At 47.5% G+C, this 27,097-nt stretch overlaps 1 protein-coding gene across 1 annotated transcript; it reads right to left on the bottom strand.

Moving 5' to 3' along the window:
• Positions 1-422: 422 nt before the first annotated feature.
• LOC124694658 (probable cytokinin riboside 5'-monophosphate phosphoribohydrolase LOGL3) lies at positions 423-4,057 on the bottom strand. Its single transcript, XM_047227620.1, has 7 exons — positions 3,950-4,057; positions 3,000-3,097; positions 2,671-2,701; positions 1,406-1,505; positions 1,210-1,280; positions 866-1,009; positions 423-760 (listed from the first exon to the last, which is right to left on the bottom strand). The coding sequence occupies exons 1-7, from the start codon at positions 4,055-4,057 to the stop codon at positions 692-694; spliced, it is 621 nt and encodes a 206-aa protein (XP_047083576.1). The 3' UTR covers positions 423-691.
• Positions 4,058-27,097: the final 23,040 nt, after the last annotated feature.

Below are 27,097 nucleotides of genomic sequence, written 5' to 3'. Positions count from 1 at the left end.
TACAGATATTTATCATTATATAGTGAATAGTAAGGGTCCTGATTTTTAGATTCGCCCCGGGCCCCTAAAATCTCAGGACCGGCCCTGACTGTATGAGGGGCTTCCTAGCATATTATATCACATGTACATGTACTAGCCTTTGGCCCACAGTGAATACTAGTTGCTCATTCACAACACTGAACACCTCGCTAGCCCATAAGAATTCTATCAATCAAGTTATCATTTATGATTATTCTCTAATTTTCTCCGAAGAAGAGAAGCCACCTGAGCTATCTAGAATAAATAACCCTCCCTTGTCAATTTAATTGTGATGGAAGCAGCGAGATTGGAGGTGTCAAGTGAGGAGCAGATGATCAGCGCCATAGGAATGTTAGACATGTACACACTAAGCTGATGCTTGGCATTCAAAAGGACCACTGTGCTAGTTCAGATAATATATAAAGGCTGGCTACTAAATACCATAACCAAATTACATACTTATCAGGCCCTTAGCGTGAAATGACAAGGCTAGGCTAATTAGCTACTGCATCGAGAGTATGATATATCAATGCCCTGGTATTGATTGCCAAAGGAAAAACTACTGCATCGAGAGTACACAACTGGAATAGCATTCTTTCATTTGGGGCTATTCTCCAGCAATTCCTTCTTTCTTTCTTGGTCTGAAATTAACATCGAATGGCTGATCGATTGGTCAGAACTCTAGGCGATCCGCCTCCCAGTCCAGGCCAGACGCGACCATGTCGTAGTATGGCACGTACTCCTGGGGAAAAGAAATGCAAACACAAGTGTTAATCGATCGGACTGTCTGTCATAACACCGAGCTGAATTACGGCATGCTGAAATTTTGTAGTTAACTTTCTCCAACCTCGAGTTTCTCCATGAGCTCCTGCGCGGTGGGAGCGGAGACGATGATGCGGCGGGCGGCAGGGTTGATGAAGCCTTCCTCGACGGCCTGGTCGATGAAGGTGAGCAGGGAGTTGTAGTAGCCGTCCACGTTCAGAAGCCCGACCTGAGTAAGAATTAAAAAGTTTCACCGTCACTTTATCAGTGTCATATCCTATTTCTTCTAGCTATGCATAATCACTTTTGCATTGCATCTGAAAAACTGAAACCCCGATACGACGAAACTCACTTCGCAGGGAGTTCAGTCAGATGAGAGACGGGAATTTTAGTTTAGAAAAATCGATGGAAAAGCGCTGAAATTCGTACCGGCTTATGGTGGATGCCTAGTTGAGCCCAAGTGATCACCTCGAGCAGCTCCTCCAGTGTGCCGTATCCTCCTGCAGCGCGGCAGTTTTACATCTTAGATAGTTCTTAGTGGCACATACGGCATACGCATGTGCTGGCTTGTTTTTACCGCAACCCTTTGTCAGAGAAGCCGTTTACACAGCTATGAATTTCGTACCAGGCAGGGCAATGAAGGCGTCTGAGTGCCTGGCCATCTCAGCCTTCCTCTGGTGCATGTCCGCAACCGGCCTCACCTCTCCTACCATCTCTCCGATTAACTGAAAAAACAACAAACAACAATCAACACAGCTTTACTCTTACCCATTCATACCAGAACAGTACAATGCTGATATGATCATGGCCGAGCGATGTGCATCATTGTGCATGCCGGCACACAGGAAGCGAAATTGCTGCGCCAGCCAACAAAATACACGACATGAGGATTGCCAACTCGATACTACTGGTTATCCTGTCTCCGTTTGGGCATGATGCCCAAATTCTGACAACTACAATAAGAGCCTAAAGAAAGAGGAACATTATATTTACCGAACGTTAGGATTTTAGTCTTCTGGAGCAAACAAATCTTTGACCCTTGGATTTTAGAGCGAATGGCGGATGACAACTTTAAAGAAAAATGTGCCACGTGACAAAATTGTCAGGGCCCACCACTGTTTTTTTCCATGTCAATTTTGTTAAGTCACATTGGGAGAGAGAGGGCGTAGGTTCGCGCTATACGGCCGTCCAAGGAAGATAGCAGGACCAGGCTACGACCTACCATGCTGCATTACAAATTGCACCGCAGTGCAGGGATTATTAACAAGAGGCATTCTCAACCATGTGATGAGCTGCACCATTGTTAATTTCATTAGCTGACACGTCAGTCATTGACATTTGTGCAATCAGAGGAGTGCAGTGCAGTCATAGAGTTATTATAAACACATGTTAGGCTGGTGCAGGTTGATCAGTTTGACAACATATGAAGGTACGGAAGCACGCCTGCCTGCGGCTAAACACGACAGATAGATATCTCAATTAAGAACGTTCTATCGAGGACCATGTTTCAGCTGGATTCCCAGGGAAGCATGTCTTCTCTGGATGGGGAATCAGGAGGCAATTCGCTTTGTTTATCCTCGCGCGTGGGTTTGGATCTGAGATTTGTTCCCACGGTACGTTGGATTATGTGATGTTCTGATTTTTTTAGCGGTGCCTACTCAGATATATTATGTTATGTTGTGTTAAGCTCCCTAGGATTAGGAAATGGAACACTCGGTTTGCATACACTAGTACCTGAGAATAGGCTAGTTATTAGTCCTAACAGCTATTCCAAAATTTTGAGTGCTGTCTGTCATGATCGAAACTTGAACTGACCATGCATGCCATGTTTCTGTTCAGAATGAAATATACTGTAGGTAGTAGGCATAGGAGACATGGAGTGCTACATACCTCGGGGGTCATGAGAGTCTTGGGAATGACCCTGCACGCGCATAGAAGAAAACAAGATGAGACAACTTAGACTATACAACCATGTATACCTGAAACCAGGCCTGGTACTTGACAATATTTGAAGGAGCGAATCTTTGGCAGTTTTGGTAATAGCATTGTAGTAAATTGATACTATGATAATCTAGTAGTACACTTTTTCTCCCGAAAAGAGGATATAAACCCCAGCATCTGCATTGGTTGATAATCTAGTACTTGGCTGTTCTGTTGGTTCAGTGAAACTGGAATGTAAAAGAAAAGCTTCAGTGCACTTGTATGAATGATATGCTTACCCGAGGACGTGCCTGCCGCCGTGGTAGACGGCCTGGGAGACGAGCCCCATGAGCCCGATGCTCCCGCCGCCGTACACCAGGTCTATACCTCCGGCCACCTGCCATTCAGTTCAACGCCATTATAGTTCAGTCGGTTGACAGAGACTCTACACGACAGTGAATGAATTCGTTGCAGAGGCTAGCGGCATGCAGGCAGCATAGTGTACAATAATGTTTCACAAAAGCACAGTGTGCAATAACATACTTGTTCAAGGCAGTGGGGTTACTGGTTAGTGCCACGTGATGATCCGACACTACGGATGCAGTACCAGCATTGAGACGGCAGTTAGCGAAAAGTCGCTATAGCTACCTTTTGGCATTTAGCTGGCTAATGCAATTAGCCCTATCTTTCTGAATAGATGTAGCAAGGCTATAGCCGATTATCTAAAACTATGCCAAATGGATACCTAAGATTAAAGATCTCAAGCTTTACACTTATATACTTCAATTAACACGAGGAGAGAAGTTGGGAGCAGCGAGGGCGATACATTGAAAAGCTCTACCCTACCAACAAATTGTACACGAGAACAAATCGCTGTAATGCGCAAAAAGCAGGTTTGACCGCTAATAGCATCCACTTTTGTGATTAATTAACTGATATTGATTAATCAGCCGTCCGGGGAAGAGGAGCGTCCATCAGAAGTCGACATGTGTAGAGAGATCACTTAGTGCTGCCCCTGCAGGGTACAACAGCAGATCTGCATGTGCACTTGTGTACTTCCTGCTTACTCATGGAGAAAGAGGTTGTTTAATCATGTAGACATTATGTTCCAAATGTGCTCAAACACCAACCGGCTGGTTAATCATACTGCAATTAGTGCTAAAAGTCTCCCAACGGCTTGCTCTACGGCGTGATTACGAAGAAGCTAGGAACCACAGTCGAACTGGGAATGAAGGAAGGGCACGCGTACCAGTTCCTTGGCGAGGTCGATGGCGGCGTCGCGGTAGCTGGTCTTGTTGCCCTGGCTGCTGCCGCAGAAGACGCACATCCGCTTGAACCTGCTCGCCTGCTGCCTCATCCTCAAGCAATATGTGTCTTCTAAGCTAGCTGCAGTTCTCTCTCTGGTGTGTTTATGTTGGGCGCACAATGACTCACGATTCCTCTGTGTGCGCCACCTAGGCCTTATATAAAGGTTGCTTGAGAAGAGGGGGAGGCCGGAGACGCTGTGAAATAACTAGGTTGTTGGTGTCTTTTGTAAAGTGCCACTCCTTGGTTCCTGCAGATTCATAAACGGCAGAAATGTACAATCGATATCCGTTCGCAGTTGCATACTTAAATCTGTGGTAAACTTCCGAGGAGGCATTTTGGCTCATAGAAGCATTTGCACCCATTATGTATAAAAATAAAAGAAATGTTAAAAAAATTGACATAAAATTTATGGTGTACACTATGATATTTTATGTTCGTACACACATTTTCGTGAAAAAACAATTTTTATGTGGCAAAAAAGACAAAAAATGTCCTATACGTATTCGTGTTGTAGCATTAAAATTTATCTTTTTTACATTAGAAAAAAATAAAATTTTCTGAAAACTTGTGTACGAACATAAAATGTCGAAATGTAAAAGGAAAATTTTTATTTCGAATTTTTTTAACACTTCAAAATGAATTTTCACACAACAAGTTCATATGCTCCTATGAGCCAAAGTGGATTTCCATTAAACTTCCTACTATAGAGTATACTTGTATAAGTGTTAAGCCAATAAGGTAATACGAGCATCTTTCACTCGACCCCTCAAAAGGGTGTCTGGCAAAACATAGCAATAAATGAGTACGAGTTATTGCGGTGTTTTTTTTTCGAAATGGGGCATTGCCCAGCCTCTGCATCAATATGATGCACACGGCCTTTCATTTATTTGAAAGGTCCAAAATATTCAGAAGTTTACATCACGGATCAAAGAGGGTTGAGACAAGTATCAACCATCGAAAAATGAATAAAAACAAAGAATTATCCATTTTGTATCCTACTAGTGTGTCGCCATCCAGTAGCCTGGAAAAAGAAGTCCCGAGTAACCGTTAGCAGACGGTTGCACCCAATATCCATAGTCTCCCGCTGATCCTTCGGAAGAAGGAAAGCCCATTGTTGAATCCAGTACGCCGCACATCGTATAACCTGTAAAAATTTAGTTCCCTTTTGTCTTTTAAATATTATGTCATTCCGGTTTATCCAAATAGACCAACATACAATAGATATACCAATCCGTATTCTATTCTTATCCAATTTATTAACCCCGTTGAGCCAATTACCAAACATATTAGTAATATTTGCAGCTGGGGATATACCAAAATTAAAATAGATCATCCGCCAAACAATTTTAGCAAATGGACATGATAAGATTAAGTGATTTATGGTTTCTGGCTCATTACAAAAACAACATTTATTGCATCCATGCCAATTACGTTTAGCCAAATTGTCTTTTGTGAGCAGTACTTTATTGCTAAGGAACCACATAAAATTTTGGTCTTGAGTGGAATCTTTAATTTCCACACATACTTGCGTAAAAATGTAGTATGACCATTCAGTAAGTCAAGATACATTGATGTGACTGAAAATGTTCTGGAATTAATAAGTTTTCATACAAATTTATCCGGATTGTTTGTAAATAGTACCATCATTAGCCGCTGACAAAGATTAATCCATTGATTCCATTTGTGTTCATTAAAAGCCCTCCTAAAAGCAATATTAAACGGGTTTTGTGCTAACACAGTAGCTACTAAAACATTCTTTCGTTGTACTATATTATACGAGTTATTGCGGTGTTATTTTATTTTGTTTGAAAGGAGGCAAAATATTTGCCTTATCATTGATATAGAAGAAGTGGTTGGCTTGTTTATAAGGAAACCGGCCGAAAAGGGATACAACACAGAACACAACAGGCCAGTTTCGAGATTGCGCCCCAGACGATGGCAAACATTTCCGGTTCTGTTGGGGACGGTTGCCCAGCGGCACCCCACCACCAATGGCCTTTTCAGCCATTTTTTATGCATTTTGACAATGTTTTGTAATGTGGGCTATCACCCCTGTCTATGAGATGGTATGTTTTTCATTTTGTGCGGTGGTGTCCTCCTTGGAAAGGCCACCAACATGGATCATCCTGGACAAGATGGCGGTGCTTTTCATTCTATGCACACAAAAATCAGATCCTAATAAGCCTATGATCACATACTTCGTATCTTATGATAATTGTTGCAAATGTGCACCTCCTCGGCATCGAAACGAACATGAAGCATTTCATCGAACATGTTGTTTTCATCCTCAGAGTTGGCACCATCATGAGGCCTAACGAATAGGTTGCGGCTAGCCTGGTAGCCTTCGACGTCAAACGTGACTGACTCCCGCTGAAGCATCAGCAAGCAAAAAGTAGGCGAGGTTGAGGTCAACGCCAACGTAGGTGGCATCCTTGTGGGCATGACCAATGCCAATCGGAGAAAAGATAGTGTTGGGATCGAAGGCGGGATCGTTCTCACCAATCTCGGGGGAGGAGAAACGTAACATCGTACCGACAATGCCCTCTTTGTCGTAGTATATAAGGCGGGGAAGACATCGATGAGCCCCTTGAACAAGCTGCGGTGGAGCAGGCCAGTGTGTTCTCCACCTTAACGGTGGCGAGACGGAGCCCCTCGTTGTGGTCACTGGAGTCCGCCTTTTTGTCTTTGGCTCCCATTCCTCTGGTGTTATCCCCAATAGTGGAGATGTCTTTTTTTTTTTGCGAAACACAGTACAATCAAAGACGCTCATACATACGCGCACGCACTCACTCCTATGAACGCACACACGCACACCCTAGCCCTATGAGCACCTCCAAGAGACTGCGTTGAAGAACTGATCCGGCAAATCTTGAGATTGACGAAGTCACCACAGACGTCTCGCTGTCGACGGGAACGTCGCCTCCCACTGAAGATTATTCCGTCTTTTTTACGAGACACCAAGATGTCAAATCTGGGATTTAAACTCTGGTGGGCTGGGGGTGACTCTGTCCTCCTAACCATCCAACCACAAGTTGGTTCTCAACATTGGAGATATCTAGCACAAAAGTGTTTATACATAATGCCCTTGGACCGGTTTTACATATAAAGCCATGAAGGGTAAAAGAGTTACTGTATCGGCAGCGGTGATCGAAATGTTTCGCTATCAGCTGGGTAGTTTGGTTTATCTCACATGGGCCAAGTTTGATCAGCATCCTATGTGGCGACGTTTTTCGAGTGTGTTGAGCACAAACAAGCCGGCCCAAATAGTTAAGGGCCAGCGTAGAGTGTTGGACAATTTATTAAGCCACCTTAACAAATATGTTGTTGCAATAAATTAGCGACATGTTAATTTAGATCGTGCATGTCAAGTGGTTCTAGAGTTCCTTTTGTGCACAGATCAACCAAAGTCCCCAATTTTGTGACTGTTAGTCACTACTGAAACCTATTACCTGCTGGTATCTATGGCAGGAACATTGACATGCGGTCAATGGTGAACTTGTCCAACCTGAGAGACGATCGGCCAGGGGCTACGGTGATCAGTTAGTTAATAGCCAACTTCAGATCAGCTTATCCTCCTAGAGCAAAACCAAAGAAAGAAAGTTAGCTTAAACTTCCCATAGATTATGTTAGGGTCGATGTTGATGCTTCTTTCGACGAAGAAAATATAAGAGGGACTACTAGGGTTGTTATCCGTGATAGCAAAGGCCATTTTGTGGTGGCATGCAACGCAAAGATTGAGCAAACGGTAGATGCACGGTCAGCTGAAGTGCAAACATTAACCATGGTACACTAGTGGAAAACATGCCTAATGTCGCGGACCGTAAGACCCTTTTATCGCGGGCGGTCAGCCGCGACAACGGGGGCGCGACAAAAGGCCCAACCTTTTGTCGCGGGTCGCTTACTACCCGCGACATAAGGTCCATCACGTGGCTGCCGCGGGGCGCGCAGGCGACACCTCCTTTTGTCGCGGGTGGTAATACCGCACGCGACAAAAGGCCCTCTACGTGGCGCGCGGGTCGCTCCTCCTTTAGGGTTTGAGGGGTGCAGTCACCCCCCTCTCGCCACCGCCCCCTTTTATTTCATTTTTTCATTTCAAAATAAAATTTTCATATATTTGAACGCTACTACAGAAGCTGTACACATTCATGCATCATATATATATCGAGCAAACAAATATTCGAAGCAAAAGTCTATTCGTAGACTCCTTACATATACATGGAGCTCACGACTACCGGGACTAGAGCCCGTCGTCTATTCGAACTATTACACGGGGATCATGGCCATTTGCTATTTGGACTAAACCTGCCTTTGTCGTCTATAATTTCTCTCATCAAAAGTTCCACCACTTCCTCCGCAATTCCTAGTAGGTGTTCGCGTGGTTGGAGCTTCTCCCGCATGAACTCGACCTATATAGGAAAATGAGATGAATATGACTATATCAATCTTGATAACGAAATATTGACGATAATAAATTAAAGTTTTGAATGTTATTGCTTACATTGAATCTATTATCGTTCTTCTCAGTGGTTACCATGCGAATGTACTCGCAAACGTAGTATCCACATAGATTCGTCCCCTGTGTCTGCTGGTCGCACAGTACAGGAGTAAATGTTAGCTTCTCTGCGAAGTTACCCTTATTGTTCTTCTTGAAAGCTCTCCAAATCCTGCCAGGCAAAAGAATGATTGAACGAGTGTATAATTAATTGATATCTCACGAAAGATATAGCGCGGCAATTAATGATTGAAATTACCTATGGAGCAATTTATGCAAGTCAAGGAACCCTTCCAGGCCTCTACTCAATGGGTCCCTTACTTCAACTATTCCCTTATCAACTTGAATGTCTAGCAGAATTCAGTGAAAACTGCACATGTTTATATATATATACGTCATGAATTACACTTAACATCGAGCAAGAAAAATTGATTGTGTACAACAGATCAGTAAGACTCTCACCTGTAGTTGTAAAGAAACAATATTGAATCACAGAAATGTTGCACCGTTATAAACCTTAGTAGGTTTCCCCCCGTTTCTTGATCTTTATCCCTTACCGTGTCATGATGTACTTTATCTGGGTCAACAGACCCAATATTGGTTATATTCTTTATTCTGCATTCATCGATCTTCAGTCTACATAAGAGAGTACATAAGATTTAGTGAGTATATGCAATGAACGGGAACAACTGAATGAACATGAAGTTATATGTAGTTAACATCTTACAAGCAATAACAGCTCATGAGAGATTTGTCGAGGGAGTCTAAATTGAATAACCGCCAGAGTTCGGAAATCTCAATATGGACAACCTCCCTTCGGAAGTAATATGCATCTGGGATATTCGCCACGATGAATGTCGTGTTCTCCTTGCACACATCAAGGTACCACTGATGCAAATTCCAAATATGCGTTGGCAGTTGACGCAGCCGCTCTCTGCTGACCAAGTCGGACCCGTAGACAAATTTAGGGGCTATATCAGCAATGGGTAGTGCACCATTTTGGGAACCCAACAATTCCTTCACAGTACAGCCCATTTGAGCCGCTAGCATCAGGGTTTCTTCCATATCGATACCACCATGTACCTGGTACACCGAGGGAACATCTAACACTTTGAGGGGTGGGATCGATTGTTTGGTATGTTCTTCGAGCTTGCGAACTTTCTTTCTTTTCCTGCTTGTTGTCGTCGCTTGCTTGGCCTTGAGGGGTGCACTCGATTGCTTCCCGGCTACACTTCTAGTTGATGGTTTGCTCGTGCTAGCACTATCCTTCTCTTTGCTCTACTCAATTACCTTCGCAAGTGTGCGTGTATAGTCATCCTTCTTCTCGTGTAAGTCATATTGCGATGGTGTGTTCAGAAAATCAAGAGCATATGCTTTTTACTTCTCTGTATATGGTGCTGGGGGCTTGGGTTTCTCCTTATGAAAATGCTCATGATTGTGTTTCTTTACAACGGCATCAGTTTCCTCTTCAGTAAGATCGTAAGGACGGGGGGGAGGAACCTTTGGTACTCTTGGGAGGGGCGACAGTTGGCGGATAGGACTCTTCAAACTCTTCCGCTGCATGCCGAGTCTTAGTGGGCGTAGGAGGCGGCGCAGGAGATGGAGATGGACTAGGGATGTGGTGGTCATACTCATGGGGTGATGGTGGCATGTGACCACTCGGAGGAGGTGATGGTGACCTGCGATCACTTGGAGGAGGTGATGGTGACCTGCGATGACTAGTAGGGGGTACCTAGCCTGGAAGCCTGATGTTTTTCTTCTCCCAAAGAATGAGGTCACCCAGTACGTCTTCGAGTGTAACCTGACCTTCACCTCCCGGGATTTCAAGCTGCAATGACTCAAACATCGGTACAATTGAATCCACCCGGACACGAGCATAGCCAGCTGGAATCTCACTACCACGCCATAGTGCCGGCTCACCTTCAGGTCCTAATGCAGGTAACACATAGCCGACCGCCACCTTAAGAGATATGTTCCTGAACACCTCATGGAGATCACAAGGTGTTTGCTCCTTGATTCCATCCACGGGGTATCCAGGACCACCATCTATCATCCATGTACATTCAGGCGGGGCCTCCGAGTCAGCCACGCTGCTGCTTCGCCGCTGAGATATGCCGACGGTATTATCCGTCCTTTAAGTTCGTCAATCTCCCGCTGCTGATGTTGAATCTCCCGCTGATGCTGGTCAAGTCGGCATTGGAACTCGGTCATCCGGTCATTCTGCACCTCCAGCTAGCGTTGTTTTGCTCTCGCTCGGCTTCTATAAGTCTCTGCATCGTCCGGAAACCCAAGCGACCACGGATAACTAGGGCCGAAGCCTCTTGTTCGTCCTCCCTTTTCAGGATTACCGAGGACAAGCGTCAGCAAGTCTTTCTCTCTATAGGGAATAAACTTCAATATTCCCGATTTAATATATGTCGTCACTTCAAGCCATTTTTCCCTGGGTATCTTCACCTTGCTGTCACTTTGAACAAGGTCCCCTGTCCGCATGTCATACTCACAGCCATGCGCAAGGAACCAATTTCGAGCCCTCAAGTCCCACTTTTCTTGGATGGGTTCTGGAGTGATCTCATTCCGCTGCATCTCAGCCTCTTGTGCTTCCCACTTAGGCATGGCTACTTGGTAGCCCCCTCGCCCCGTATGATGGTGCTATGTCTTTTCGCTTGCATTCTTCTTGTTTTTCTTTGACAATGCCACAACATCCTCGAAGCTCTTGTACTTCACAAATGCATCCCAGTTATGCTCCTGCTTCGATAGATAGCCTTCCAATTTCAGAGGCTTGTTTTCCTCCTTATAATTTGCCCGTAATCGGTTCTTCCACGCCCGGAAAAGTTCCCCCATCTTCTAAAGAGCCCACTTCTTCACTAGCTGCCTCTGCTTGTCCATCTCAGTCTTCGATCCCAATTCTGGCAAGGTGAAATGTGCCATGAGGTCGTCAAAAAGCTTGTCTTTCTACCTATCGACAACCTCACTTTTGGGAACCTTCTTGCTCTTGTTCCATTCTCTAATAGTGATCGGGATGCGATCCCTAACCATAACTCCGCACTGATTTTTAAATACCGTTGCGGCTTGTGCGGGTTCCACCGGTTGGCCTTTAGGTGATATACATGTAATTGTCCAGTGGTCATCTTTATCCAACTTCTTTGTCGGGTCTCGTTTGTCCAACTTATTTTGGGAGGCCTAAGAGAATAAAAATTAATTAATTTATATACATGTACATATAGAATTCCATTAATAGATCTAGTGATCATATACCTCGCCATCACCGGAGCCGTCGGCTTCTCCATCACCGGAGCCGTTGGCTTCTCCATCACCAGAGCCGTGGTCTTCTCCATCACCGGAGCCGTGGTCTTCTCCATCAACGAAGAATTCGTCTTGTCCATCACCGGAGCAGTCGGCTTCTCGGTCGCCTTCTAGATCGGCTTCGTGGATTATGTCCTCGACTATGTCTTCCTGTTCGAAGTCTCGATGGAATAATGGATCCATTATTTCTGCAAAATATTAAATCGACAAGTACATGTTCTAACCCTAACCAAACACTAACAAAACCCTAACCCTAACCAAACCCTAACCCTAAGCAAACACTAATCAAAACTAAATCGTCTCCGAGGGGTTTACATCGATGGCGCGGGGCCTAGTTCGTGCAGCGTGAGGTAGATGATCTCGGCAATGCGTGCTCACGTGAGGAAGAGCGTGTTCGCGAGAGGGAGAGCGCGTCAGCGTCGGGTGTTCGCGAGAGGAAGAGGGCGTCGACGTCGGGTGTTTGCGAGAGGGAGAGGGCGTCGGGTGTTCACGAGAGGGAGAGGAGGTCGGCGTCGGGTGTTTGCGAGAGAAAGAGGGCATCAGCGTCGGTTGTTTGCGAGAGGGAGAGGGCGTCGGCGTCGGGTGTTTGCGAGAGGGAGAGGGCGTCGGCGTTGGTTTTTTGCGAGAGGGATAGGGTATCGGCGTCGGTTATTTGCAAGAGGGAGAGGGTGTCGGCGATGGGTGTTTTGCGAAAGGGAGAGGGCCGGTGTCGGCGTCGGGTATCTATCTTATCGGAATCGAATTACTAAAACTTAAACTTAATTACTAAAACTTAAACTAATTAACTATACAAAAAAACTAAAAAGTCAATTACTAAACTATACTAACTAAATATACTAATTATTAAAACTAAACTAAAATAGAACTAAACTAATTAAATATACTAATTACTAAAACTAAACTAAAATAAAACTATACTAACTAAACATACTAATTACTAAAACAAAACTAAAATAAAACTAATTACTAAATATACAAATTAACTATAAAAAAACTAAAAATTAAAAAAAACCGAGCTCAGTTAGAGGAGCTGGCGCCGGTGCCAGCGCGTGCTACCTGCAGCGGCCGAGGCTGCGGCGCGAGTCCGCGCGCGGCAGAGGAGGCGGCTGGCGGCGCCGGCAGTGCCGGAGCCGAGGCAGAGGGGCCCGAGGCGCAGCGGCGTGAGCCCGCGCGCGGCAGAGGAGGCAGCTGGTGGCCCGAGGGGAGCAGAGGGCGTCGGCGGCGATGGCCCGAGGTGGAGGAGCGCTCGCGGCTGAGGGCGTCGGCGGCGGCGGCGGGAAATCCGGTAGCCTGGCGGCGCTTAAACTAGGGTTTGCCTTCGGGTCGTCACAGGTTGTGGCTTGGCCCGCGACGCCTGGCGGCTTTTATAGGCTACCCCTTTTGTCGTGGGTGGTGGCACGACCCGCGACAAAAGGGGTGGGGGCTTATCCATGGCCTGTGCATCCAAGGCTCCGGCCGTTTGAATCCAACGGCCTGGAGCCGTTGGATGAAAAGGCCACGGATCAGCCCCCTTTTTTGATCCGTGGCCTGTGCATCCAACGGCTCCGGCCGTTTGAATCCAACGGCCTGGAGCCGTTGGATGAAAAGGCCACGTGTCGCCGCCGCTTCCACGTGCCTCGCCCCGCTGTCGCCTGCGTGCGACGTGTAGCCCCCGCTTACACCTGCCTCGCCCTGCCGCCGTCGGCGTGCGACGTGTAGCCCCCGCTTACACGTGCTTCCCCCGCCGCCGCTGGCGTGCGACGTGTAGCCCCCGCTTACGCGTGGCATGCCCCGTGTGCGCTATAAAGCGCCGCGTGCGCATGCAACCACACGTCGCCGCCGCCTCCGCTCATTCGTCTCCGGGATGCCACCGCGCCGCCGCGGGTCGTCCGGTTTCCGTGGTGTCCGAATGGTAGGTTCTACGCTGAGATGTGCGCCGGTGGCTTCGGCCTCACCCTCGGCACGTACAACACGCCGGAGCTGGCGGCGCGCGCTTACGACATGAACTTCCCAGACGTCGAATCGCTAGAGGAGGCGGAGTTCCTCGCGCCGGCACCGTGCCTCGTCGACGATGAGGACCGTCGCCGCCACCGCCAGGTGCAGCGCCGGATCTCCATCGCCGAGCACGATGAGGAGTTGATGCACAAGTGGAGGGCGCAGTTCCCCAGCGACGTCAACAACACTGACGCGTTCTTCGCTGACCTCAGGGCACAGCGCAGGTCTGATAGGCGCCACCATCGGGCCGTCGCCGAGTTCGAGCTCGACAACCCAAATACAACTTGGGCTGACAAAGACCCTCGGTGGGATGACATTTGGACCGAGACAACCTCTGACGACGAGTAGAGTAGACTAGTCGTTTATCTATTTTAATTGTATTTTCAATGTTTTTTAGACTATGTTCGATCTTCTATGTTCTACAAAAATGTGTAACCTTTTCTGTCGGTGGAATAAGGATGCATGTGTAACGCGGGAGTAAAGATGTCGCTCAGGTTTTATATGTGAAGGACATGAGTAGAAAACCGAGGAAAAATGAAAGATAAGAAAACGAGTACTTCATGCAATGATCCAAAGGCCTAGGAGTACATCTTGGAATGTTGGAGTGATTTAGTCATACTCTTGCCTAGGCCTATAATATGCATACTCGTAGTCTTCATAGTCGCCTCCGTTGTACTGGTAGTCGTCGCCTTCTAAGTTACCGCCGTCGTCGTCGCTGTCGTCACTGTCGTTGGGCGGCGCTCGTGGCTCGAACCTCGACTGGTACTGAGGGTAGAGCATGCGGGGGATATCGCCGTCCGTGATGTAGTCCATGATGCTCTGTAGATTCCGACCGCCCCACCATAGCCGCCGGACGGCCTCGTGGAAGTTCCCAGGTGGCAGACCGTCCTCCTCATACCTGGCGAGAGCCCTCTCACGCTGATTGATGAAGAAGGCGTCCCAAGTCTGCTGGTTGTCGGGATACCAGTGGGGATTCATCCATTGCTCCGGCGTGAGGTCGAGGAGGTACTGGTTCGTGATGGCCGCCCGGCGCGCAGTACCCTGAGGGACGGGAGGGACCGGCACGCCTCCGGCGCTTAGACTCCAGCCGTTGGGGACGCGGTAGCCCGGTGGGCAAGGGTAGTTCAAGGCGCAAAGCTCCTCCACCTGCTGGTAGGTTAGAGTGGGTACGGTGCAAGCCATGAGAGAATGATGCGAGATTGTAGAGATGTGATAATGCTGGCCAAGCCGGGCTACTAATATATAGTGAGAAATGGCGGGAAAATTGTGGGCGGGAAGACAGGAGGCAGGAAGAAATGGCGGGAAGAAGAGGAATCCAGAGCTGGTCATCTAACCTTTAGCCCCGGCTGGTGGGTGCAACCGGGACTAAAGGTGGTTTTTGTGTCATCTAACAAAACTGTCGGTGGGATAAGGACGTCTGGGTAACCTTTAGTCCCGGCTGGTGGGTGCAACCAGGACTAAAGCTGTCGGCAGGATAAGGACGCGTGGGTGGACGCACTGCTCGATGAGATAAAGCATGTAGCGCACGACGCCCTGTCGGAGGAACAAGACAAAGTAGAAGCGGCGCCGTGCCTATAAAAGGAGCATCGATACGCCTTGGCAAGCAGACCAACAAGCCAACCTAGCAGGTAGGGAGAGTTTCATCCCCATGGATGGAGGAAAGGTTTGGGAAATCTCCCGTGGCGCACCTTCTCGAAGATGTCTTTGGTGTACACGCCCTACGGCATCTTCGGAAGTTGCGCCTCGTTAAAATTTCCCCGCAAGCCCGTCAAAGACTCCATCTCCTCTAATAGTGTTGGGGAAAGAGTTGGGAAATCTCCCGTGGCGCAACTTCTCGAAGATGTCGTTGGTGCACACGCCCTACGGCATCTTCGGAAGTTGCGCCTCGAGAAATTTTTCCTGCAAGCCCGTCAAAGACCCCATCTCCTCTAATATCTTACATACAGATACATGATTACACAAAAACCAGTAGCTCAGGGTACAAGAAGAGGGTTCTCATTATTACATAAATGTACAGATTGTCTTGGGAACTATGAAGAATACATTATTATATAAATGTAGAGATTGTCTTGGGTTTTCTTCTGCGCCGTAGCCATGGAGAATCTTCATCATTTAGCAAGATGCTTGGATCAATTTTCACCGTGAAGGGTGGAATTTCTCTAAACTTATTATAACCTTCTGACATGTCTGTCTTGTCATCCACTCCCACGATGTTTCTTTTCCCCGAAAGAACTATGTGGCGCTTTAGCTTCTCGGTTGATGTATTCTTTTGTTGATTTCTTTTTCTCGGTTTGCTAGACATGTCCTTCACGTAGAAAAGTTGAGCCACCTCGTTGGCTAAGACGAATGGCTCGTCCATGTACGCAAGATTGTTGAGATCCACTGTTGTCATACCGTACTTATCGTCTACCTATACACCGCTGAGCTTCACCCACACTACAAGGAAAAGCCTTATTGCCGGCGCACCAAAAACGGCTATTGCCGGCGCACCAGAGCCCGCCGGTGGGAACAGGCCGGTGGTAATGAGTTACCGCCGGCGCACCAGCAGGTGCGCCAGCAGCAACATGAATTATCCCCGGCGAACCAGGCCTGGTGCACCGGCGGTATGTTTTTTCGAAATTCAAAAAAAAGCCCGATCCAGATCTAGATCTGGATCTAGATCTAGCTCGGGTCCTCAAAAACAGTGGCCGTGCGTTGCCTTGTCGTCGTTGCCGCACCGGTGTAGGAGGAGGAGAATGAGGCCGGAGGTGGTGGTTTAGGAGGAGGAGGAGGAGGAGGAGGATAAGGCCGGAGGTGGTGGTGGTTTGGGAAGAGGAGGAGGAGGAGGAGAAGATGGCCGGAGGTGAAGGTGGTGGAAGAGGAGAAGGAGAAGGCGGAGATGGAGGTAGAGTCCCGAGGTGGAGGAGGTTACCGGAGGAGGAGGAGGCCACCGGAGTAGGAGGAGGTCACCGGAGTAGTAGTCGTCTTCGGAGGCCGTCGATGAGTATTGCAAGGAGAAGAGCAGGAGGGAAAGAGAAGAAGGGGGAGAAGTGAGGAAGGAGAAGAGGGATGAGGGCCGGCTTGACTATATAGTGTGGGTTACCGCCGGCGCACCAAGTAGGGTGGTGCGCCGGTGGTAATTTTTTTATTTTTTTCTCCCAAATCTTAAATCTCAAAAAAGTCATGTTTCTGTTTTCCAAATGACGAATCCATTTTTCTCCAGCCGTTGAATTCGAATAGGAAATTTCGCGTAGATCGATTTTGATATAAAAAAGTTTTTCATCGGAGGTCGTATGCAACCAGAAAACCCGTTTTACCGAAAGATGGCGCCATTTTGCATAATATATCGAAATTCATTTTTTTTAATTTTCATGAAAGCTAGATTACATAATACATGGGCAGTTCAAAGGATTTTATTTTTTGAATTTTCTATCATTTTCTTCTATTTTTTCGAAAACTGAAAAGGCGATTCGGGGGGGGGTGTGGAGAGAAAAATCTAGGCACCTTACCCCGGCGCACCTCTATGGTGGTGCGCTGGTGGTAAATTGTCTACCATCGGCGCACCACCATAGAGGTGCGCCGGGGGTAAGGTGCCCAGATTTTCTGTTTTCGGCCAGAACTCTTCGAATTTTATTCCCGGCGCACTAAATTTTCTCGTGCGCCGGCAGTATAGGTTCTTCGCCGGCGCGGCCTAACATGGCTCGCCGGTGGTATTTTGCCACCGGCGCGCGTCAATGATGGTGCGCCGGCACTGTTCCGTGCAGCTATAGCCCTTTTCCTAGTAGTGCCATTTGCACCGAAACAAAGGGACCTTAAAAGTAGGTTCATAGTCTAGTTCCCATATCTCCTCTATGTACCCATAATATGTGGTGGTCTGCCCATTCTCGTCTTTTGCATCGAAGCGGACACCACTATTTTGGTTGGTGCGCTTTTTATCTTGGGCGATCGTGTAAAATGTATTCCCATTTATCTCATACCCTTGGAATGTACATATGTTTGAAGATGGTAACCTGGCCAACAAGTACAGCTGTTGTATGACAGTGTTGTCACTCATGAGATGTCTTTGCAACCAATTGCCGAAGGTATTCATGTGTTGACGTGTAATCAAGGACTCGGGCTGGCCCAGGTTTATCTCTCGTACAACATTCTTGTGAATCTCGATGTACGGAGCCACCAACCTGGAATTGTATAAAACTGTGTAGTATGCTTGATTGAAAGAAAGCTTGTCCCTGCACACCATTGCTTTCCTTTATAGTGTGCCTTTTCCAGTCAGCTTCCCCTCATACCGAGATTCAGGAACACCAATCGGCTTAAGGTCACGAAGAAAGTCAACACAAAACTCAATGACCTCCTCTGTTCCGTAGCCCTTTGAGATACTTCCTTCTGGCCTAGCGCGGTTATGAACATATTTATTTAAGACTCCCATGAACCTCTCGAAGGGGAACATATTGTGTAGAAATACAGAACCGGAAATTCTAATCTCTTCAACTAGGTGAACGAGGAGGTGTTTCATAATATTAAAGAAGGATGGTGGGAACAACAACTCGAAGCTGACAAGACATTCGACCACATCAACCTGTAGCCCTGACAAAGTTTCTGGATCCATTACCTTCTGAGAAATTGCGTTGAGGAATGCACATATCTTCACAATGGCTAGTCGAACATTTTCTGGTAAAATTCCCCTCAATGCAACCGGAAGCAATTGTGTCATAAGCACGTGGCAGTCATGAGACTTTAGGTTCTGGAATTTTTTCTCGTTCATATTTACTATTCCCTTTATATTCGACGAGAAACCAGACGGAACCTGATACTGAATAGGGCTTCAAAAAATGTTTCCTTCTCTTCTTTGGTAAGAGCGTAGCTGGCAGGCCCTTCAAACTGTTCTGGATGATTGTTGTCTCGTCCTTTATGATGTTGCTGGTCCTCTCGTGCTTCTGTTGTATCTTTTGTCTTCCCATACACGCCCAGGAAACCTAGAATATTCACACAAAGATTCTTGGTAAGGTGCATCACGTCGATTGCAGAGCGGACTTCCAAAACTTTCCAATATTCTAGCTCCCAAAAAATAGATTTCTTCTTCCACGGGCGCGTGTCCTTCAGCGTCTTTCGGAACAAGTCGACTACCTGGACCCTTTCCAAAGATAACATTTAAATTCTTGACCATGTAAAATACATCAGCACCACTACGAGAGACTGACTTCGGACAGGTTTCTACCTAGCCATTGAAATGCTTTCCTTTTTTCCTTGACGCATGCCTGCGCGAAAGAAAACAGCGATTGTATGGGTACACATTTTTCCTACTTTTTCCTAAATATTTACTTTCTGTCTCATCTAAACAGTGTGTGCATGCATTGTATCCCTTGTTCGTCTGTCCTGAAATGTTACTAAGAGCATGTCAATCATTGATGGTTACGAATAGCAACGCTCGTAGGTCAAATTCTTGCTCGGTGTGCTCATCCCACACACGTACACCTGGTTCAGCCCACAACTCCAAAAGTTCATCAACTAATGGCCTTAGGTACACATCAATATTGTTGTCTGGTTGCTTTGGGCCTTGGATAAGCACTGTCATCATAATGAACTTCCGCTTCTTGCACAACCAAGGAGGAAGGTTGTAGATGCATAGAGTCACGGGCCAGATGCTCTGACTGCAGCTCTGCTCCCCAAAAGGATTCAAGCCATCTATACTTAGACCAAACCATAAGTTCCTTGCCTCACCTGCAAAATCCGGAAACTCTCTCTCGATGTTTCTCCACTGCCGACCATCAGCGGGGTGCCTCAACATCGCGTCTTTCTTACATTCTTCCATTTTCCATCGCAACAACTTGACATGCTCTTTGTTTCTGAACAAACGTTTCAACCGTGGTATTATGGGAGCATACCACATCACCTTCGCAGGAACCCTCTTCCTGGGTGGCTCGCCCTCAACATCAGCAGGGTCATCTCTTCTGATTTTATACCGCAATGCACCGTATATCGGACATTTATTCAAATTATCGTACTTCTTACCGCGGTAGAGGATACAATCATTAATGCATGCATGTATCTTCTGCACATCTAATCCTAGAGGGCAGAGAAGCTTCTTTGATTCATACGTACTTGCGGGCAATTCGTTCTTTCTTGGAAGCAGCTTCTTTAATATTATCAACAATTTTTCAAATCCCGAGTCAGTCACACCGGCCTCTACCTTCCATTTCAGTAATTCCAATATGCTACCCAGCTTTCTCTGCCCATCTTCACAACCTGGGTACAACAATTTTTGGTGGTCCTCTAACATCTTATCGAACTGCAACCTCTCCTTAGCTGTGCCACAGTCTCTCCTTGCATCAGAAATGGCCCAATGAAGATCATCATCACCAGGATCAACTGGTGCCCGTTCTTCACCTTCTTCCACTGGTGGAAAAAGGGGCTTTGGTCGCGGTTGGCAACTGCCATTAGTCGCGGTGGCCCAACCGCGACCAAAGTAGCGCGACTAAAGGCCCCCACCTTTAGTCGCGGTTCCTTACGAACCACGACTAAAGGCCCATACACGTGGGCCGCGAGGCGGCGCCAGGGCGGAGGACCTTTAGTCGCGGTTCTTCGGCCAACCGCGACTAAAGGCCTCCGCAGGGTTTAGGGTTTAGCCCCCCTCCCCTAAATCTGGTTTCTTTTTAATTTGTATTATTTTATTTCTTTTGGGTTTTAATTTTGAAGGAGTTTCACATATTCTACGGTACTCGTATACATACATGCATATGAATGTACAATTTCAAACAAATTTGAAATTAGAACCAAAAAGAATTCAAGAGTAATATACAATATATATTCAATATCGGATGACCATATACAATATATATTCAATATCGGATGACCATATACAATTTTGAACAAGTTAGTTACAAATTCCGGTGCGTATAAAGATCTACGTCATCGTAATAGTGTTCTCCTCTAGGATCGATGACTTCCCTCGCCAACCATCCAGCTAGTTCCTCTTGAAGTGGTCGGAAGCGAGCTTCCGGACTAAGCGTCTTCCGGAGGTTATTCCTCGGGATGTTGTTCTCACACGTCCGGTCCCGCTCATTGCGGTATCTCCGGATCCTCTCACAAACATAGTATCCACATAGATTGGTCCCCGGTGGCTGAGTATCCCCGATCGTCGGCACTCGCCATTTTAAAATGTAGCTCTTTTTTGAATTCACCGACCTTGGTATCTACGAACCATCTCCAAACCCTACGAGGCAAAGAAAATTAAATAAACAAGAGAGTTATTAATTAGTTACTTGATATTAGGAAATGATGAACGAAATAGGCCGATCGATATAGAGCGCAAATGAATGAAAATAATTACTTTTGCATCATTTTTCTCATGTCGCCCCAAAGCGCCGGATCCATATTCGGAGAGTCGTGGACGAGAACCGAGGAGGTCTGAACTTTAATTACCATAAGAATCCAGTGGAACTCGCGGACACGATACATGCACGATCATGCATAACTCATCGATTAGCCACATACCATGCATGGAGTAAACAAAAGAGAATGTGCTCAAGACAGAAACACTCACCCAAAATGGTAAGGAAATAGAATATCACTTTTCTCTTGCTGTTTTCTAATAAACCGCCACAGGTCTTCCTCCACGTCGGCGGGGTGGTATTCTAACACATATGAATTAACGATGTGTGGGTCAATGAACCCAACATCATGGATGTTCCTTATTCGCATTTCCCGCTTCTTCATTCTGCATAATATATAGCGTACACAACAAGATAGTTAGGACAATATATATATATATATATATAGTGCGGGCAATGAACGAGATGGGGTAGAAATTAATAAATCACTTACGTAACGTAGCAACCGATGATAGATTTGTCGAGCTCGCGCAGATTGAACAAGCTGGAACAATTCACTCGGAGGAATTTGTACCCGGTAACGTTTGAAGTGATGCACATATTTAACTTCCGCATAGATATAGTCTTTGGCGTTTTCATGTTTTATGTAACCCTTGTACCAATTTAGCAGACCTTTCATTTGTCGAGGTAGATCCTCTTCTGCGCGCAGGCTCGATGAGAGGGCCATTCTTCACATATGTAAATACTACGTCCTTCATTGGCGCCTCATCAAGGCCTAACACCGCACGAAGAGTGATACCTAAGTCGGCCGCTTGTTTTCCGGCACTTTCTACGATCAATCCATGTGCTGCCGCAGCTGCTATGATATCGGGGGCATCCGGACCGGCGGCTTGCACTATGAGCGGGGCGATCGATTGTTTACTTTGTTCCCCGAGCTGGGCAACTTCTTTCCCCCTTTCTAATTTTTTCTCGGCCTCCAAGGCTTTCTTCTCCGCCAACTCTTTCCTGTTCTTGAACGCGAGTGCTTGCCTACGAAGTTCACGTAAATAGTCGTCAGGCAGATTCTTCGCGGCTTGGGACGGTGTGTTCAAAAATGACTTAGCCCACTGCTTTTCCTTGTCAGAATATACTGGCTTGGGCTCGCCCACTATTTTCTTCTTGACGCTCGCCTGCCATTTCTCTAAATCAGCAGCCGCGCCCGCCTCGACTTCCTCGGCACTACTTTCCCAAGACCTCCTGGGGAGAGGCTTCAGTGATACCTCCGGTACCTTTGTTTTCTTAGGTACGTAAGGGTCCGGGTTAATAACCCGGGACTGCTTCGCTTCTTCGCCGGAGGTGGATTGGGGGCGGTACCGGTGTCCGATCACCCGCCGGACGAGGACGGGGGGCGGCGTCGGGCGACGTGAATGAGGTGTATTAGGTGAAGCACCACCGCCACCGTCACCGCCACCGCCACCGTCACCGCCACCGCCACCGCCACCGTCACCGCCACCGCCACCACCACCACCGTACGGGGGTGGACTTGTTGGCGCCTCGCCCGGAAACTTGATAAATTTCTTACTGCCATAGAATGAGCTGGCGCTTGACATCTCCGAGTCTTTTCACCCCTTCGGGTGTAGCAATGTCAATGTCCAGGTCCTCAAACCCTTGGACTATCTCCTCCACCGTCACACGAGCATAGCCATCTTGAATGGGGTTGTTGTGGTGGAGTGCTCCATGTGGTAAAGCATCGCCGATGGCTACCTTCATGGACATGTTCCCGATAGGATAATACAGATGACATGCTTTCATCTCCTTTATATCGTCCACGGGGTAGCGAGGAGGCTCCGGTGCAGTAACTCCGACCACCAGCTGAGGCTCCGGTGCAGTAATTTCGATCGTCGGTGCACCGGCCGGTGAGGCCTCCGTGGAAGCCACGCTCGCTTCTTCTCCGCTGCCGGCTTCCGAGATCCATTGGATGATCTTCATGCTGCGCCCGAGCTGCATCTCTTTCGGCGACTAGTACACTCACGGTTTTCTTCATCACATCCATTTCCGTTACCAACTTCGCCACAACATCCGCATCCCGATCCATCTTTCTCTTACGGCTTCACGTAACCGTACGGGTCATCTTTCCGGGGGAACCCTAGTTTCCACGAAATGTCCCCGGGCATGCCTCGTACACGTCCTCCGTGTTCAGGATTCCCGAGGGCTTTTGTCAGGGCGTCGTTCTCTCTGTTGAACCTGATCCTCCCCTCTTGAGCATCCCTCATTGCCTCAATAAGGTTTTGGGTGGGTGTAATTATTTTGCCCCGGTAAACACACTCCCTGTCTCCGGGTTCGGCGATCCCCCATGCCCGTACCACCAGCTTTTGGCCCTTGGGTCCCATCCCTCCGTACACTGGACGGATTCCTCGCGCCCTCGGCTCGTTCTCCATCTTCTCCCACTTAGGCTGCCAAAAGCGATACCCTCCCGGCCCCATTTTATGATTGTACTCCTTCTTGGCCGCATTTTCCTTATTTTTTTTCGATAGTTCAAGGAACTGCTCCGATTTCTTTTGCTTCACAAATTCTGGCCAATCATGTTGCAGTTTCTCATATTGTCCTTTGAAATCCGGAGTCTTGTCCTGGTTGACAAAGTCATGGGCTAGATTTTGCTTGTATTTCCGGATGCGTTGGCCATCCTAGAAAGAGCGAACTCGTTTGACTAGCTTGCGCCTCTTCTTGTTTTCCGCAATCTTGTTACCCTCCTCATCGTATTTGCGGTATTCCGGAGGTAGAACGAAATGTTCCATAAGCTTGTTGAAGCAATCTTTTTTTCTCTCCGTTCGACAAAAGTGAAACCAACACGTGCCTTCTTTGGCTCATTCCACTCCTGGCGGGTGATCGAGACGTTGTCTCTAACAACGGCTCCGCATTGGCCGACAAACTTGGTGGCGTTCTTGCTTGGGCTCCAGCGGCCTGCCGGTTGCTTCGTCGACAACATCGATGGTGCATGTTTCTCCTGCTTTCATCGTCTTGGTTGCGCCACGCTTTGACGACGACGTACTCGATTTTTTCGACGATCCGGCCGAGGGCTAAAATAAGAAAGAGAGTCGCGCGCGTTAGTACACACACATTTATTCAAATCGGTTAGTTGTATCACCGGACGCTCAATATGTATATATATATACCTCGGCGCCGGAGGTGGTTGCTACTTCCAATTGAAGATCGTCGTTTATCGACGTTTCTTCGGCATCATCTCGCTTGTCGACGGCGCCCTTCATCTTCACCCTCAAGGTTCGGATAAGAAGAGATATCATCTTCTTCTTCTCCGGTCGGCACAAATGGAATATCGCCTTTTATGATGCCGAAGATATGGTCTTCGGCGACCGGATCATAGTTGTCCGAGAATCGGGTCAGCTCTATCGTCCGCCATATGTCGATCCCGAAAACATGTAGTCAAAACAAATTAATTGTGTATATGCCAGCATTATCATATCTCTTCTACATATAAAGAGAGAGGGCGATGAGGGAGGCGAGAGGGGGACGCAGTGATCGCGTGACCGAGAGAACAGTGGTGGTGGCGAAAGGGGGACGCGGTGACCGCGTGACCGAGAGACCGGTGTAGGTGGGTTCGGGATGCGGGGAGAGGCGGAGTGGCGCGCTATGGCTCGACGCACTGCTGGGGTTGGCGGCGGCTCGATTTGGGGATGAGATTGCCGGGCCGAGAAAAAAAAGATGGAGGGGAAGACGGTGACGTAGGTGGGACCATACGGGGCGGAGGCACGGGACGAAGTTTTCCTTAGCGTTTTCTTTACACAATCTTTTAGTTTTTTCACAATCTTTTTTAAGTCAAGTTTTAGTTTTAGCGTCGCGATTTCTTTTAAGTTACAAATTTAGCGTCGCGATTTCTTTTAAGTTATAAATTTAGCGTCGCGATTTCTTTTAAGTTACAAATTTAGCGTCGCGATTTCTTTTAAGTTACAAATTTAGCGTCGCGATTTCTTTTAAGTTACAAATTTTTAGTTACAATTTAAATTACAAATTTTAGTTACACTTTTAATTACAAAGTTTAGTTACAATTTAAATTACATGTTTAGTTATAATTACATGTTTAAATTACACTTTAATTACAAATTTTTAGTTAAAAAAAACTAAAAAAATTCTCTCCTCTCGATCTCTCTTCTCTCTCCCTCTCCCTCTCTGGTGGACACGGGCGGCGGGCGTGCGGGCGGCGTCTGGCGCGTGCGTGCGGGCGGCGGCGCGTGCGGAGGCGCGTAGGGTGGCGCCTGGCGGCGGTGGGGAAGACACACGGCGCCGGCGGCCGCGCGCGCGCGACAGATCGAATACACGGTAGGGCGCGGGCGGGCGGCGCGGCGACATACGGGGAGATGGCGTCGTCGGCGCGAGAAGAGGCCGAGCGTCGACGAGCGCGAGAAGAGGGCGGCGGGGCGGCGCGGCGGCGTCGTCGTTGGCGGCGGGCGGGGCGGCGGCGTCGATCGGCGGATGGAGGCGACGGCGTCCGCGCAGAAATCGCACGGAGAAGACGAGATGGAGGCGACGGTTCGGGCGCGATTACTATAGCCCCCCCTTTAGTCGCGGTTGGGGAGGCGACCCGCGACTAAAGGGCCTTTAGTCGCGGGTCGCCTCCCCAACCGCGACTAAAGGTTATTTCGGCGGGTTTTTCAGTTCCCGCGCGCAGCGACCTTTAGTCGCGGTTGGCTTGGCCAACCGCGACTAAAGGTATTTTTGAAAATACTTTTCTTTTTCAAAATATCAAAAAAATCAGAAAAATAAAACTAATACAATTCAAATTCTTAAAAATACAAATAATATATCAAAAAAATCATAAAAATTAAACTAATTCAATTCAAATTCTTAAAAATACAAATAATATATCAAAAAAATCATAAAAATTAAACTAATTCAATTCAAATTCTTAAAAATACAAATAATATATCAAAAAATCAGAAAAATTAAACTAATTCAATTCAAATTCTTAAAAATACAAATAATATATCAAAAAAATCAGAAAATTTAAACTAATTCAATTTAAATTCTTAAAAATACAAATAATATATCAAAAAAATCAGAAAAATTCTTCCCGCCACTTTCTTCCCGCCTCTTTCTTCCCGCCACTTTCTTCCCGCCACTTTCTTCCCGCCACTTTCTTCCCGCCTCTTTCTTCCCGCCACTTTCTTCCCGCCTCTTTCTTCCCGCCTCTTTCTTCCCGCTCTCATTTTTCCCGCCATTTGTCACTACATATAGGTAGCCCGGCTTGGCTAGCATTATCACATCTCTACAATCTCTCATCACTCTCTCATGGCTTCCACCGCACCCACTCTAACCTACCAACGAGTGGAGGAGCTTTGCGCCTCGAACTACCCTTGCCCTCCGAGCTACCGCGTCCCTCGCCGGCCGGAGCCTAAGCGCCGGCGGCGTGCCGGTCCCTCCCGTCCCGCAGGGTACTGCGCGTCGGGCGGCCATCACGAACCACTACTACCTCGACCTCACGCCGGAGCAGCGGATGAATCCCCGCTGGCATCCCGATAACCAGCATACTTGGGACGCCTTCTTCATCAATCGGCGTGAGAGGGCGCTCGCCGAGTATGAGGAGGACGGTCCGCCTCCCGGAAACTTCCACGAGGCCGGCCGTCGGCTATGGTGGTACGGCCGGACTCTGCGGAGCGTCATGGACTACATCACGGCCGGCGATATCCCCGCCTGCGCTACCCTCGGTTCGAGCCACGAGCGCCGCCCGACGACAGCGGCGACGAGCGGCGGCGACGACGACGCCGGCAACTTAGAAGGCGACGACTACCGGTACAACGGCGGCGGCTATGAAGACTACGAGTATGCATATTATACGCCTAGGCAGGAGTATGACTAAATTACTCCAAATTTCATGTATGCGGGAGTATGACTTAGTCACTCCAAATTTCCTGTATGCGGGAGTATGACTTAGTCACTCCAAATTTCATGTATGCGGGAGTATGACTTAGTCACTCCAAATTTCATGTATCATCGGTGCTATCTCGAGTCAATTGAATCA

Source organism: Lolium rigidum, chromosome 3 (genome assembly GCF_022539505.1).
Source record: "Lolium rigidum isolate FL_2022 chromosome 3, APGP_CSIRO_Lrig_0.1, whole genome shotgun sequence".
Classification (NCBI taxonomy): Eukaryota; Viridiplantae; Streptophyta; class Magnoliopsida; order Poales; family Poaceae; genus Lolium; species Lolium rigidum.
This window is presented reverse-complemented; position numbering and strand designations above follow the sequence as displayed.

Bases quoted from the DNA above. Each gene is read 5' to 3' on its own strand.
- LOC124694658 (XM_047227620.1), bottom strand. From the start codon at position 4,057: ATGAGGCAGCAGGCGAGCAGGTTCAAGCGGATGTGCGTCTTCTGCGGC. The intron at 3,098-3,949 runs GTACGCGTGCCC...ACTGAATGGCAG, and splicing joins TCGACCTCGCCAAGGAACTG to GTGGCCGGAGGTATAGACCT. The intron at 761-865 runs GTTGGAGAAAGT...TCTTTTCCCCAG, and splicing joins AGCTCATGGAGAAACTCGAG to GAGTACGTGCCATACTACGA.